The sequence below is a fragment of the Bos mutus genome, chromosome X (genome assembly GCF_027580195.1).
Source record: "Bos mutus isolate GX-2022 chromosome X, NWIPB_WYAK_1.1, whole genome shotgun sequence".
Taxonomy (NCBI): domain Eukaryota; kingdom Metazoa; phylum Chordata; class Mammalia; order Artiodactyla; family Bovidae; genus Bos; species Bos mutus.
The window spans coordinates 115,339,688-115,354,391 of NC_091646.1; the positions used below are offsets into that span (position 1 = coordinate 115,339,688).

The 14,704-nt window shown below is 41.0% G+C and overlaps 1 protein-coding gene across 3 annotated transcripts in view; it reads right to left on the reverse strand.

Annotated features, from left to right (window-relative positions):
* PIR (pirin) overlaps positions 1-14,704 on the reverse strand; it is a 99,456-nt gene that overhangs the window by 15,446 nt on the left and 69,306 nt on the right. For 2 of the 3 annotated variants that reach the window (XM_070365768.1, XM_005903113.2), the window contains 2 exons: positions 11,027-11,071; positions 1,082-1,164 (listed from right to left, as the gene is read on the reverse strand). In XM_070365768.1, the coding sequence (XP_070221869.1) occupies positions 1,082-1,164; positions 11,027-11,071 (128 nt within the window). The remainder of the gene's footprint in view (positions 1-1,081; positions 1,165-11,026; positions 11,072-14,704) is intronic. The other variant, XM_070365767.1, reaches the window with a different exon arrangement.

A 14,704-nucleotide genomic window follows, 5' to 3' on the forward strand; every position in this document is an offset into this window, starting at 1 on the left:
TATTAGAATGGCACAAAGCAGCCATATGGGCCTCATAGGCTAACAAGATGACTTGTGAGTGACTTGTCCAAAGGAATAAAAGAAGGAACACGAAGAAATCTATCAATGAAGATTAAAAAGCTCCTTGAAAATATCAGAAACTTTACTTACAAAGCAAGGATTCAACACAAAAGGACTACGAGATAGAGCATATATTCTTCTCAGTTCGACATGGGGCCGAATTTCAAAGGGTTCCATGGGACTATGTATGGAGATGTACATTTATACCCCTAGAGTGCTGATCCATTTTCACTTATGCTAAAGATAAAAACAATCAAGTGTATAAAGAAAGAAAAAGTAAGAGACAAGGAGACCTGTTGCCTCAGATTTAAATTTCTAGGGGTAAACAATTAAGACTTTTGATGATTCCTAAAGATGAGGAATTGGTATAGATAATACCTTAAAATACACCACTAGAAATAACTGAAGTTAATGAAACTGGTTGATAAACTTGTGGCACAGTTTCTTTCCCTGAGGAAGAGAAAAAATTATTCAGGTACACAGGAGATTTGGGCATTTTTTGGAAACTGGAAACTAGTAGAAAGTACAAGTTAAAAAAGATTAAAGCAATTTAAGTGTCCATCAACAGATTAATGGATAAAGACACTGAGGCACATATATACAATGTAATATTACTCAGCCATAAAAAATGGAAGTTTGCTATTTGTATCAACATGGATGGACTTAGACAGCATTATGTTAATTGAAGTAAGTCAGAGAAAGAGAGATACTATATGATAATACTTAATGTAGAATCTAAAAAATACAATAAACTAGTGAATATAACAAAAAAAGCAGACTCACAGATACAGAAAACGACTAGTGGTCACCAGGGACAGGGGAGGGGTAATATAGGGATGACGGATTAGGAAATACAAACCATTGGGTGTATTCTTGAGATAGGCTCAAGAATGTATTGTACAATATGGGGAATATAGCCAAAATTTTGTAATAACTGTTAATGGAAAGTAACCTTTAAAATTATACTAAAATTTTTTAAAACAAAAAAATCTTTTGAAAAAAGAAATATTTTTACTTTTACCTTGTTCTCCACGTGGACACTGTCACCTTCTCCCAGCACGGCTGTGTGATGAGGTTCTATTTTTTGCTGTGCATCATCAGGTCCTACAAAAAAGATGACCCACTTAATTTAGTCCTCACGATGGTACATTTCTCATATGATTACAAATTTGGTTAACTACATGGCATCACAATATTAATTTCAAGTTCAGAAATAACAGACTTAGGAATCTCCTTAGATCTCTTGGTTGATGGTATTTGCAATTATTGAAGTCCAAAACTGGCTTGTTTCCCAGTGCAGAAAAGGAGATGAATCCTATATTGTGTCTCTACTTACACTTTTAATGTTACACCTAATAGCTTAATTAATAAGCAAAGTCCTTGGCATCATATGCTAATGAGAGTGTTTCCTTGGGTCAATTATAAACCTAAGATTTTTTTCTTTTTCAAATTATGAAAATATAATAACACATTTACAAATACAGAACAAAGCTATGTGTGTGTGTGTGTGTGTGTGTGTTAGTTGCTTAGTCATGTCTGACTCTTTGCAATCCAATCCCATAAACTGTAGTCCACCAGGCTTCTTTGTCCATGGAATTTTCCAGGCAAGGATGCTGAAGTAGGTTACCATTTCCTCTTCAGGGGATTTTCCCGACCCAGGGATTGAACCTTCGTCTTCTGGGTCTCCCTCACTGGCAGGTGGATTCCTTACCCCTGAGGCACCTGGGAAGCCCAGCAAGTTCAGGTTGGGTATATTTCCATCCCTTCTATACTGAGGCTCACAGATGAAATAATACAAAATGCAGTTGTGTGTTAACGGCAACAAGAAAGGAAAAAACAAAGTTCAATGAGAGAATAGGGACTGTAGAATTCTGCAGGATCAAACAGACCAACAGAAGGCAAAACAAGGATGAAGGGCCTTCTAGAGAAGAGGATAGACTGTGAGGGGCTGGGAATATGCAGGGCATGCCTGGGGGAATGGGGAAGCTTCTATCATTTCTGGAACATTCTTTTGGGAGGAATGATGGCAATGAAGACTGGCTTCAGCTCAAGGAAATACACTCTGAGGAAAGGATGTGTGTGTGAAATGGTTAGGTCTGTGTTTTGGAGAAATAACTGAAAGCAGAGCACAGAATAAATTGGAGGAGGCAAGACTGAAGTCAGAATGAGCTGTTAGGACTTTATTCTAACAGTCTGACTGGACATGAATTCCAGTCTGAGCGTGGAGAGTGAACAGAGAAAGACGGGTGGGTTTGAGAAGAAGGGTTGAGAAAGACATGTGCATGGACAACAGAGCGAAGATTTCAAGCATGAAGTCTGGGGGACCCACCCACATGACATTGTGGGCTAGAAATAAAGCATTCACCTGACATGGTAGAGCTATAGCTGAATAATCAAGGTGGAAGTGCTTATTTAAGTGGAAACAAGAGCTTGAGGAATTACCATATAAACAGAAACATTATTTGTGAATTTTGTGAATACTGGCTGGAGTTCAACGACAGCCATATTTTCTAGAGAAGTCCTCCCTTTTACCTCCACTTTGGAGATAACCTATATGAAGCAGAAAGGTTCATTGTGATGCTTGCAAATGTGAAAGAGGATTCTAAGAGAGGCCTTCTTAACCCAGAGTCAATGTATTCCCAAGGGGTCCCTGGATAGAATTCAAAGCAGTCACGGGCTTGCATGGAAACAAACGACATCTTTACTTTCACAAACACCTACCTGAAATGTGGCCTTTCTTTCTGTCATAAATGTAGCCCCCCCTCAAAAAAAAATCATAGCCGTACTAGCTGAACCAATGACTTTGTCTCCAGTAGAAATTATAGATATTTTCTTACCTCACTAGCATTGCAGAGATCTCAAAATCAATTTATGTTAATCACTACTTAACCTAATTTAAATCTGCTTCTGGATGTTATTACAAACGTCATCAGAGAAGCATACATGGAACTATATCATAGACTTGTTCTTTGAACCATTTAATGACTTCATTGATTAAAAAAAAAAAAAATGTTGTTCAGAGGTGGGGCTTTGGCAAATCTCAAAAGGATTCATGGAACAAAAAAGTTTAAGAATCTCTGTCTCACTCCGCCTGCCAATGCAGGGGACACAGGTTCGATCCCTGGTCCAGGAAGGTCCCACATGTTGTGAGGCAACTAACTCCAAGCACCACAACCACTGAGCCCACACTCTAGAGTCCCTGAGTTGCAACTGCTGAAGCCCCTGTATCTAGAGCCCACGCTCCACAACAGGCGAAGTCACTGCAATGAGAAGCCTGAGCATCTCAATGAAGAATAGCTCCAGCTCGCCACAACTAGAGAAGGCCAACCCGCAGCAATGAAGACTCAGCGCAGCCAAAAACTGAAAAGAAAAGAACTTCTGTCTCAGAGGCAGTAGCATGCTAGTTAATGTTTACCAACTGGCTTTCAAGGACAAGGGGAAGAACCAACCTGATGTGTAGTGTGTGCCAATTTCCATGGTGTAAATGCTCCTACTGTGACCAGTTTCAAGCTACCAATCTGAGGTCATAAGATGTATACAACCAAATCCTGTGAGCTGCCAAGAGCCAGCCCCAGCACATCACTAAAGGGTTCTTCTCCACCAAAGATTTAGGTTAACAGTTGTCATAGCAGTGAATAATAAACTCAATTGATTTTCCACTCATGCAAGGATGTGGCAATAAAAGAGACATCTCAGAGTCTAAAAATAATCTCATTTAGAGTGGGGTAATATTTTTCACTGTGATAATGGAGCAGCATTTTATTAAGTGTGCTATACTGAGATTCTCTGTGAGCAATGAACCATGTTGTTATCTTCAACAAATTCATATGTAACACCCATTACCCATATGGTCTACCCCTAGCCCCTAATTTTATCATGTAGGATGTTTTATGATAAAGAGACCAAAACAGTTTATAAAGCCCCTTTCACTATGTTTTGATGGAATGAGCTGGCAAGAGACAGCTTTCCAAAAAATGCTGAACTGGGATTTCTCTGCACCTCCTATCAGGGTAGCTTGCTTGACTGCAGTTCATTGGTCTGTAACAAAATCTTAATTTAGAAACAGAGAGTTTATATTTCCCTAAGAGCATTCATTCTAATTTTATACCAAATGCAATTCTTCCATTCTACTTGATGATCTAGGAGAGGAATCACAGTGTTGATTTTGAAGAGGTTATTTGAAATGCTCCACTGTAAGGCAGACCTTTTTTATAGACACTACAAGGTTGGGTTTTTCAGATTAATCATTCTAAATGTACCTTAGCTTCTGTATTATTTTATGAAATGTTTAAAACAGGATCACAGAAAGCAAAGACTGATTGTATCTTCATGTCATTTCTATGCTGTTTTATCCACCTGGTTATCTCCTGAACCTAAAATAAGTCTCAAAGAAAATACATTCTATTGGTTCTGACTACTTTCAATTATAAATCAGGCCAAATCAGATAATAAATAGTTTCCATTGCGAAGCTTCGCCAAGAATGTTAAATCTAATAGTGCAGTTAAGGAAAATTTAACGGAAAACAATTGAATTGCAAATATTTTTGTTTGCCTAAATAGTCATGAAAGGGCAAAATACTTTCAAACATACTTTAGAGTCAGTGTGTGGTTAACTGCTGTGAAACTTCTCCCCATACGCCAGATTTCCTTTTTCTTCTTCTCTTTACAAAAACTGCTATCCCATTTACTCTCTGATCCATACATTCTGGTACTTCTATCACAGATTTTGATATCATCAATTTTATATGCCAATACTTCAAACTGTAAATGTGAATCCATCTGCCAATTTTTAGAAACTGGGTTGGATTGAAGCATACCCATAATGCACCACTGAAATCCTGCTAGATTATCAGCTTCCCCCAATCTTTTACTGTCATCTCTACCATACTAACTCAAGGGGTTTTCTTTAACAATTCACTTTTACAAAGCATTTGACTTTAGTTGCTCTAGAAATATGAACTCTTTTCACACTTATTTTGTTAATTTAAATATTATTCAATTAAATCACATAACAGCACTCACTGGTGCAACTGGCATAAAACGATTTGAAAACACTGCCTTTAGGTGTCTCAGAATCACACCTGCCTTCTAGTGTGTTTTCCCCACCTTTATTGAGATTCACGGGCTGTGTGGAACTTTTTCATACCCCCAGAACCAAAAGTAAAGGGCAGAGCACATAGTGAGCATGGATTACTGCTTATTTAAATAACTGGGAAACATTTTACTACCCATAACATAAACCAACATAAACCAGTTAGCTGTCATCTCAATAACCACAAAGAAATATTTTTAGATTTCTAAATATATTTTCTAAGCCTCAACAGTATACCTGATACTCCTTCTTCTAGAGGACTGGCATCCAAGCTGACAAACTGTCCCAAGCTTCAGGCATACAGGATATAAACTCCTCTACCGTGTTGATCTCTGCGTTAATGTGTAATGTCATTTTCATTTCAGCTGCAGGGAAGAGGTTCAGTACTGGTATCCTAGGGATCTGCAGGTTTTCTGATCATGTTGTTTTAATTGTTTTTTAAATCATATACCGCAAAAAAAAAATAAATAAATAAATCATATACCACAGATTTCAGCTGAGGGCTGACCAAAATACCTGTTGCCTCAATAACAGACTGCTATCAAAGGTCTCTCTCCTGCACCATTTTTAAAGCTACTATTCAACAGTCAGCCTGGAAGGCTTGAAAAAAGCACAACGTATCAAAAAATAAGATCCTGGAAAATCATAAAACATTTCAAATATACTCTTAAATAAGGAAGTGCTAATTCTATTTGTCTTATTTTAGGTCTGCTAATTCCATCACTTCTTCAGGGTTTTGTGTGAAAGTCGCTCAGTCATATCTGACTCTTTGTTACAGTCCATGGAATTCTCCAGGTCAAAATACTGGAGTGAGTAGCCTTTCCCTTCTCCAGGGGATCTTCTCAACCCAGGGATCGAACCCAGGTCTCCGGCATTGCAGGCGGATTCTTTACCAGCTGAGCCACAAGGGAAGCCCAAGAATGCTGGAGTGGGTAGCCTATCCCTTCTCCAGTGGATCTTCCTGACCCAGGAATTGAACTGGGGTCTCCTGCATTGCAGGTGGATTCTTTACCAACTGAGCTATCAGGGAAGCCTCAGGGTGTTATTAGCAGGCAATTATATGGCTTCACCCAGAGGAGGAAATGGCAACCCACTCCAGTGTTCTTGCCTGGAGAATCCCAGGGACGAGGGAGCCTGGTGGGCTGCCGTCTATGGGGTCACACAGAGTCGGACACGACTGAAGTGACTTAGCAGCAGCAGCAGCATATGACTTCACCATACTCACCATGAACTTCACTTTTTAAATTTGTTTGAAAAATTATTGATTTATTTTTGGCCGCTCTGAATCTTCATTGCTGCACACGGGCTTTCTTTAGTGGCAGCCAGCAGGGGCTACCCTGTAGTTGTGGTATGTGGGCTTCTCCCTGTGGTGGCTTCTTGTTGCAGAGCACAGGCTCTAGGCCCAAGGGCTTCAGTATTGTAGCACATAGGCTCAGTGGCTGTGGCTCTTGGGCTCTAGAGTATCACCTCAGTAGTTGTGGCATGTGGAACCTTCCCAGATCAGGGATAGAACCAGAATCTAACTTAGACAACTAGTTAATGTCCAACATTTTCTAACCTTCAAACTCCATCTGTTCTTACTCAAACTAAATCTACTGATGTCCATCTTTTAAGTACTTCCTGTATCATCAATTAATACTTTTAATAGTCCTCTTAAATCTCCATCTATGGAATTCCCCAGACTACTTTCTCCAGCCAAACTGCAGTCTATATATTCCAGCCCCATACGTTAAGTACATATTTATAACATCTACTTCAATAGAATGGAGGTACCTGACATCTTGAAAAAGATAATTACTTACTTATCAGTTCCTGCCATCTGTGGTTGGCTGGTGCCATCCTGGTTTTATGATCAAGATAAAATTGAGGCAATAAAGTCAGAGAGCAGTTTCGGAATTCTCTCTAGATTTTATAGGTCAGTACACATTATTTCTGCTTTGTTGTTTCTTTTTCTCTAGTGGTTTGTTCTTCCCTTTTGTTTTTCTCAATACCATCTCCATTTGGGGGAGGAGAGGATGAAGGGAAGGATAAAATTTAAATGAGGTCATCTGGCCAGTTCCTCATTGGCTGAAGCAGATTCCCAGGAGGGCAGTTTCACCAGCTACATTCTCTCCATGGTCCCCATTACCCTGGACAGATGCAAGTTTGCTCCAGCACTACAGACTGTGACCCCATTTCCTGCCAGATGTTTTACACTTGTGGCTCATGGTCATGAGAGGTGACAGGGCCAATGGGTAGAGATGACTCAGGAAAATCCTGCCTCACATCGAGAAAAACAAGTGGGTGTGTAAGTCTTTCTTATCCCTCAAACCACTGAACTGTTTTCACTTGTTAAACTCTTGGACTAAAGGTCGGTCAGGAAACAAGGTTGTACCTACTGGCTGAAACAGGTTTTGAAGATTATCTGTTCATCTTTCTCCCCTTTAACCTCTACAGTGCCATTTAAACCGAGTGGATCACTCTCCGACATACATCACAGCAGGATCCTCTATGACCCACCTCCCAGAATATTGGAAATAAAAGCAAAAATAAACAAATGGGACCTAATTAACCTTAAAAGCTTCTGCACATCAAAGGAAACTATTAGCAAGGTGAAAAGACAGCCTTCAGAATGGGAGAAAATAATAGCAAATGAAGCAACTGACAAACAACTAATCTCAAAAATATACAAGCAACTCCTACAGCTCAACTCCAGAAAAATAAACGACCCAATCAAAAAATGGGCAAAAAAGAACTAAATAGACATTTCTCCAAAAAGACATACAGATGGCTAACAAACACATGAAAAGATGCTCAACATCACTCATTATCAGAGAAATGCAAATCAAAACCACTATGAGGTACCATTTCACACCAGTCAGAATGGCTGCGATCCAAAAAGTCTACAAATAATAAATGCTGGAGAGGGTGTGGAGAAAAGGGAACCCTCCTACACTGTTGGTGGGAATGCAAACTAGTACAGCCACTATGGAGAACAGTGTGGAGATTCCTTAAAAAACTGGAAATAGAACTGCCTTATGATCCAGCAACCCCACTGCTAGGCATACACACTGAGGAAACCAGAAGGGAAAGAGACACGTGTACCCCAATGTTCATCACAGCACTGTTTATAATAGCCAAGACATGGAAGCAACCTAGATGTCCATCAGCAGATGAATGGATAAGAAAGCTGTGGTACATATACACAATGGAGTATTACTCAGCCATTAAAAAGAATACATTTGAATCAGTTCTAATGAGGTGGATGAAACTGGAGCCTATTATACAGAGTGAAGTAAGCCAGAAGGAAAAACATAAATACAGTATACTAACGCATATATATGGAATTTAGAAAGATGGTAACAATAACCCGGTGTATGCGAGACAGCAAGAGAGACACTGATGTATAGAACAGTCTTATGGACTCTGTGGGAGAGGGAGAGGGTGGGAAGATTTGGGAGAATGGCAATGAAACATGTAAAATATCATGTAGGAAACGAGTTGCCAGTCCAGGTTCGATGCATGATGCTGGATGCTTGGGGCTGGTGCACTGGGACGGCCCAGAGGGATGGTATGGGGAGGGAGGAGGGAGGAGGGTTCGGGATGGGGAACACATGTATACCTGTGGCGGATTCATTTTGATATTTGGCAAAACTAATACAATTATGTAAAGTTTAAAAATAAAATAAAATTGGAAGAATAAAAAAAATAAAAATAAAAATAAACCGAGTGGATTCAGAGCCTCTCCAAGATGTGCCACTTTGGTATGTGGATTGTTTTCAGCTGAAGACAATCAAGGCCCAAAAGATTCCTACCTAAAGGAATTCACATAAGGAGCCTGGGACAAAGAACTATCACCAGAGATAACTTTTTATCTGAATGACCTGTGCGCATGGCATGGCAAACATCTCATGACCCCACATCTGCTCTTCTTATCATCCTGTGAATCACCCTCTTCGCCTTTGAAGCCCCAGGTCCCTGTTTCATTCTTTAGCTCAGGATGGCATCTGCCCAACTTATCTTCCGGGACTCCTGTACGTATGTAATTAAGCTTGTTTTTCTACTGTTAATCTGTCTTACGTAGATTTGACTCATAGCCCAGCCAAAAAGAGAACCTAGAACGGTAGAGGAAAAACTTTTCCTTGCCCGTAAAACCAGAACCAAATATGAGCTTTTGTAGAGCCCACAAGCTAAGAAAGGTTTTTACGTTTTTTAATGGTTGGGAAGAATCCCAAGAGGAGTAGTTCATGACACATGAAAAATGTATAAAATTCTGATTTCACTGGCCATGAATCAAGTTTCATTGGAACAACCACCCCAATCGTTTATGTACCACCTGTGACTACTTCTGTGCTACAAAGGCAGGAATGAGTCACCGCAACAGAAACTGTCCGGCCCGCAATGACGAAAATACTTGCTACCTGGTCCTTTGGAGAAAATCTGCTGCCCCTGTCCTTTCACAGTCTACACATTTCTGGTATCCAAACCAGCTCTGAATCCATGTGTTTTCTTTATTACTTTCCATTTGTGCATATTATTTTATTTCTCTTGAAATGCTAAGTCAGGGGTGCTACCTCCATTAAAAAAATGGCTATTACTCTCCATTTGTACAAAGTATATACTATGTGAAAACCAAGATTTTCGAAAGATCATAAAAAACAAATGATGCTTCATCCCTTCCAGATGGTTAATACAGTTTAATGTGTATGCCAATGGACTTGTGATACTACTACTAAATCATTTTCACACTTTCTCAAATGCCAAAAGAAATGAATTTTGCTTCTGAACCATAATTGAAATGCTAATTGGTAATAGAGGAACTAAGCCCATTTCTATGGTATAAAATCAAAACACACAAACTCTGGGTTACCATTATTTTTCAGAAGATTAAATTCAGGCAATGATAACTCCCATTTTGGAGAATATAAAGAATAGTTTAAATGGCTCTGGGTGTGGCCTTCAAGCCCTGAGCAGAGTGTACCAGGAAGTCAGCTGTCTGGGGCTTAGAGTATGTTGTCCAAGGAGGTAGTCATGTCAGGACAGCAAGTTCATTGTCAAGGAGGCTGCACTGCAGGTTGGGGTGGAGAGCCCGCAACCAAAGAGGGTCTCAGAAATGGGATTCCTGGCTTGCATCTTGGAGTGGTCAAGTGGTCTGCTCTATTCCCACCACCCCCATCCACACACAGAGTGGGAGAAAGGAGGCTAGTTCTCTTTCTGTAGCTTTTCCCAGGATCACAGCCTGAGGTGCATATTTGAGTCCAAGGAGTTTATCTGGGAGGTAGTCCCAGGAAACATCAGTCTAGGCAGTGGGAAAGTTAGACAGGAAAGGGAAGGCAGACGAGGAAGGATGTGTTTACCAAGGGCACATTCAGATGGATAGCTTGAATATAATCCCTTCAGGAAATTCAAGGAAAAGGCCTCACTTTGAGACTTCTCAGAAACACCTGGAACAGCAAATTCACCTTCTTCTACCTCCCAGGATCTTCCCGACCCAGGGATTGAACCCACATCCCTCATGTCTCCGGCGTTGGCAGATGGGTTCTTTACCGCTAGTGCCACCCGGGAAGCCCCTTTATCAGTATGGGGGTTGCCAACAACTTAGCAAGGTGTCAGCCCACATAATCATGGCTGGACCTGACATGTGCACACAGGCTACAGCAAAATGGCTCCTGTCGTGACTGGTGCTGTTATTCTTCTCCCTCACTGAACATGCCAGAAGCTGAGAGGTGCCCTGCCCTGGGGATACCAGTATGTACTACAGTGTAGAGAGGGCTAGTGCCAGACAGGAGGAGGCAAAGGATTCAATTACACGAAAGGTTTCATCTTATCCTTCCTTCCTGGCAGTAGTTTAAATTGTATTGCAACTGAACCCAAAGCAGCAGACTCATCACTTACCAATATACACATTTCCAGATATGGTATAAATGAAGCTTGTCCACCCTGAAAAGGGACCAGCGACATTAAAAGGTTAGTGTCCATAATGCCAAAAGGAACAAAGGGATAACAGTATCGAATATTTAACAATATCTCTATATGAAATATAAACACAAAAGCTTATATAACAGATATAAATGATAAGGAGATCAAATGATTTGGAGATCAAATCTTTTAGATACATATACTTTTTTACATTTAAGTTCTATAACAGCTTAGAACACACACACTCCCACATGCATTCTTGCACACACAAATTCATGCACATGTGCACATACACATACCACACAGAGCTAAACCTAAATGACCTGCTACCAAATGTTTACGAACCGCCCAAGCAGACAGTATGCTACTTCCTGACTGTATATCTATATGCCAACAGCTGTACTAATAAACCAGCTGTTCCTCCTAGGTAGAACATCATGCTAATAACTACAACTCACCAGTTGGGCTTATCTTCAGTTCCTTGGACCTCCAAGCAGTTTTAAGTGTAAAAAGAACGCTAGAAATGGGCTTCTCTTTACTTAGTTGCATTTTAGTTTCCAGTGAACACTCTCTTTTGTGTCCTAAAACAGAGCATCAGTTCCAGGGATGCAGAGAGGCATAATCTTTGGGGTATGAATGGGCTTCAGATGGCTCGTGCCCTCCTTGGAATTGTTCACAGAATTTTTCAAGCAGATAAGCTTTTCTGCGAAGAGGATACATAGCATTGGCCAGATTCCCACTGTGACCCATGGGCCAAGAACTCAGAAACACAGATGACCCACTATCTGCCCTCTTGGCACTGGCATTGGATTTCCACAGATATTTATGTACTGTCCCTGTGGCCCAGAGGAGATCCTTCAGTGCCACTGAGGGACATGAACGTAGGAGAGGCCAGCTCAAAACAGAATCAGGACGTCACTCCGTGTGTCTTTGGTGAAAAAGAAGATTCGTGCAGGGAATGCAGGGTTGTGTCCAAGGTACAAGGGCAGGATCCAGACTGAGGTCTGTGGGAGAGTCAATGTGCTGATAGAGTAAATAAAACCAAGGCAGGCGTGGAAGAATTATACAGGACAAAGTAGACACTAGGGATGTGGTTGTGCTGCCAGGTGGGTTAAAATGTGCAAGAGGGGCCCACACAATAAGGCATGACTGGTCAAACTTAACATAAACTGAGTCTGGTTCAGAAAACCTAAAGGATGGCAAAACAAAGACAGACACTCAGGTGGATGCTGGATGGTATTTTTTCATCCTCCTCTTTCACAGTTTTTCCTCCCCAAGATTTGACTAGAATGTGTTTAAGGGCTCTGGAAGTAAATCTGTCTGCTCAGAGCACACTCGCACTTTTGCTTCCTTACTGAACCACCGGCTCAGTCTTCTGAACTTGACCTCCCATCATCTAGAGACCAGCTACCACCCACGTGAACTGGTTGTGAGTGGAGACAGAAGAGAAAGACAAGGCCATGGATCTTCATGTTGTGCGCAATACGGAAGAGGGAGGTTCATGCTAGATGCTGAAAACACATGCTAGCCATTCCCAGCCCATAAATATCATTAACAATTTCATATTTATGCTTTCAGTTTCTTTTTTCTCCTTTTTTGGGGGAGGCGGCACGGGGATGCACCATGCAGCATGTGGGATCTTCTCTGATCAGGGATTGAACCTATGCCCCCTGCACTGGAAGCCAGAAGTCTTGACCACTGGACCATCAGGGAAGTTCCTTTTTTCTTTTATGCACTATATATTATTTGCTTCAAAACTAGAACTCAGCATTCTATTTTGGATACCTTTCCATGTCAAAACATAGAGAAATAACCCATTTTTGGGAAAGCCTACAAAGCATTCCATTGCAAGAACGTGTTGTGACTGACATAATAGATCCTCTGCTCATGGTTGAAAGGTATAAAAAAATTAATGGTTTCTGAGTTCAACAGAACCTCAAAGGTCTCAATTGCCCAAGTGGGTTTTTATTTGGAATCATTGTGATTGTTCCAATATCATTTTTCCTCCACCTCCTTTGCTTCATTCCTCCTCATCCTCCAAGCAGAAAATTAGTCCACACGTAAGTGCCTTGGTCTGTTTTCTTTCCCTTTTTATCTTTTTGAATCTTTTATCCAGAAGGACCAAATGGCCAAGTCAATGCACTATGTGCATTCACCTATTTTTGTTCCTTGCACAAGTCTTCTATTATGACAGAGTTCACCTTCACCACTACTAACACAACTCATGTTACTGGTTAGAAGGTACAGAGGGAATGAAATAGAAACAGAGGGTAATTTCCTTGTTTTTAACATGTTGTCTACCTGCACTTCTATTAAACCTTGTTTAAGATCCACTAAGCATTTGTTTCTTAAAGCTATAGTAAAACAACAGTCAAACTATGTGAATGCTTATATATGTTTACAAACTACCACATTTTCTTGGAATTCCTTCTCTGCATAAAAGAATTCTCTTGTGAGATTTCCAGGTCCTTCCCATCGCTCTTTCTTCCTGTGTCTCTCCTCTCACTTTTCTGTACTGCACCAGAAATGGATACATCCTGACATTTTGCTGTGGGAGGTCACAGGCCTTGAAAAGATTGTCTCCCAGCCACCGGCTCTTCACAGCTGGGAAGGGCTCTCCCTCCCACCCTGAGGCTATGACACAGAACAGGAGTTGGGAGGAAGGTCACATTTTATCCCTGGACCCGTTGCTTGGTTTAATTGGAAACACATTTAAGACAGACCTCCTACATACAGCCCAACAGATGACGTGTAGAACTTTTCTTTTAAACACGTAAATCATTCTCTGTGGCATTTGCTCTCATTTCCAGGGAGGTTCCCAATTCCTGCAAACATCCCTAGTGAGAACTTTTCTTGGCCTATGTTCCTTGCCTTAACCCAGCTCATTTTCCTCCTCCTCAGTCTTAAGTTTATTTCCATGAGCTTTCCAACAGCTGCTTATACATGTACATGTAGAGAAAGTAGAAAAATATGGCCTGGTGACATGCCAAATCCATGACAAAGGTTAGCTCTGGGTTGGGAAGGGGAGAAGGCAACCGGACTAAGGAGAGAAGGAACCTCTCCCCAAACTGTGGGTCACACCGGATGCCACACCCCGAAGCAGTGTTGGTTCCTAAGAGCCTCCCCCTAGATACTGCGACACTCAGCTTGGGCAGGCAGCTCATTCACCATGGACCCCATGCCTGGCCTCCTGGACAGTAAGCAGACCCACTGGATATTTCTCTCTTCCTCCTCATTCCACCACACTATTTGCTAATTATTACTTTGAGGGCTTCCCTGATGGCTCAGTTGGTAAAGAATCCGCCTGCAGTGTGGGAGACTGGGATTCGATCCCTGGGTTGGGGAAGTCCCCTGGAGAAGGAAACAGTTACCCACTCCAGTATTCTGGCCTGGAGAATTCCATGGACTGTACAGTCCATGGGATCGCAGAGTTGGACACGACTGAGTGACTTTCACTTCACTATTACTTTGAAATAATTTCAGACACAGAAAAGCTACCAAAATAGTAGAGACTTACCATACACCACTCACCCAGATTCTCTAAAAGCTAAGCTGGTATCACACATGCTATATCAATCTCTCTAGAAATACACATCGTTCTTTTTTTTTTTTTTTTCTGAAGTACTTGAGAGTAAACTTGGAGATGATACCCCT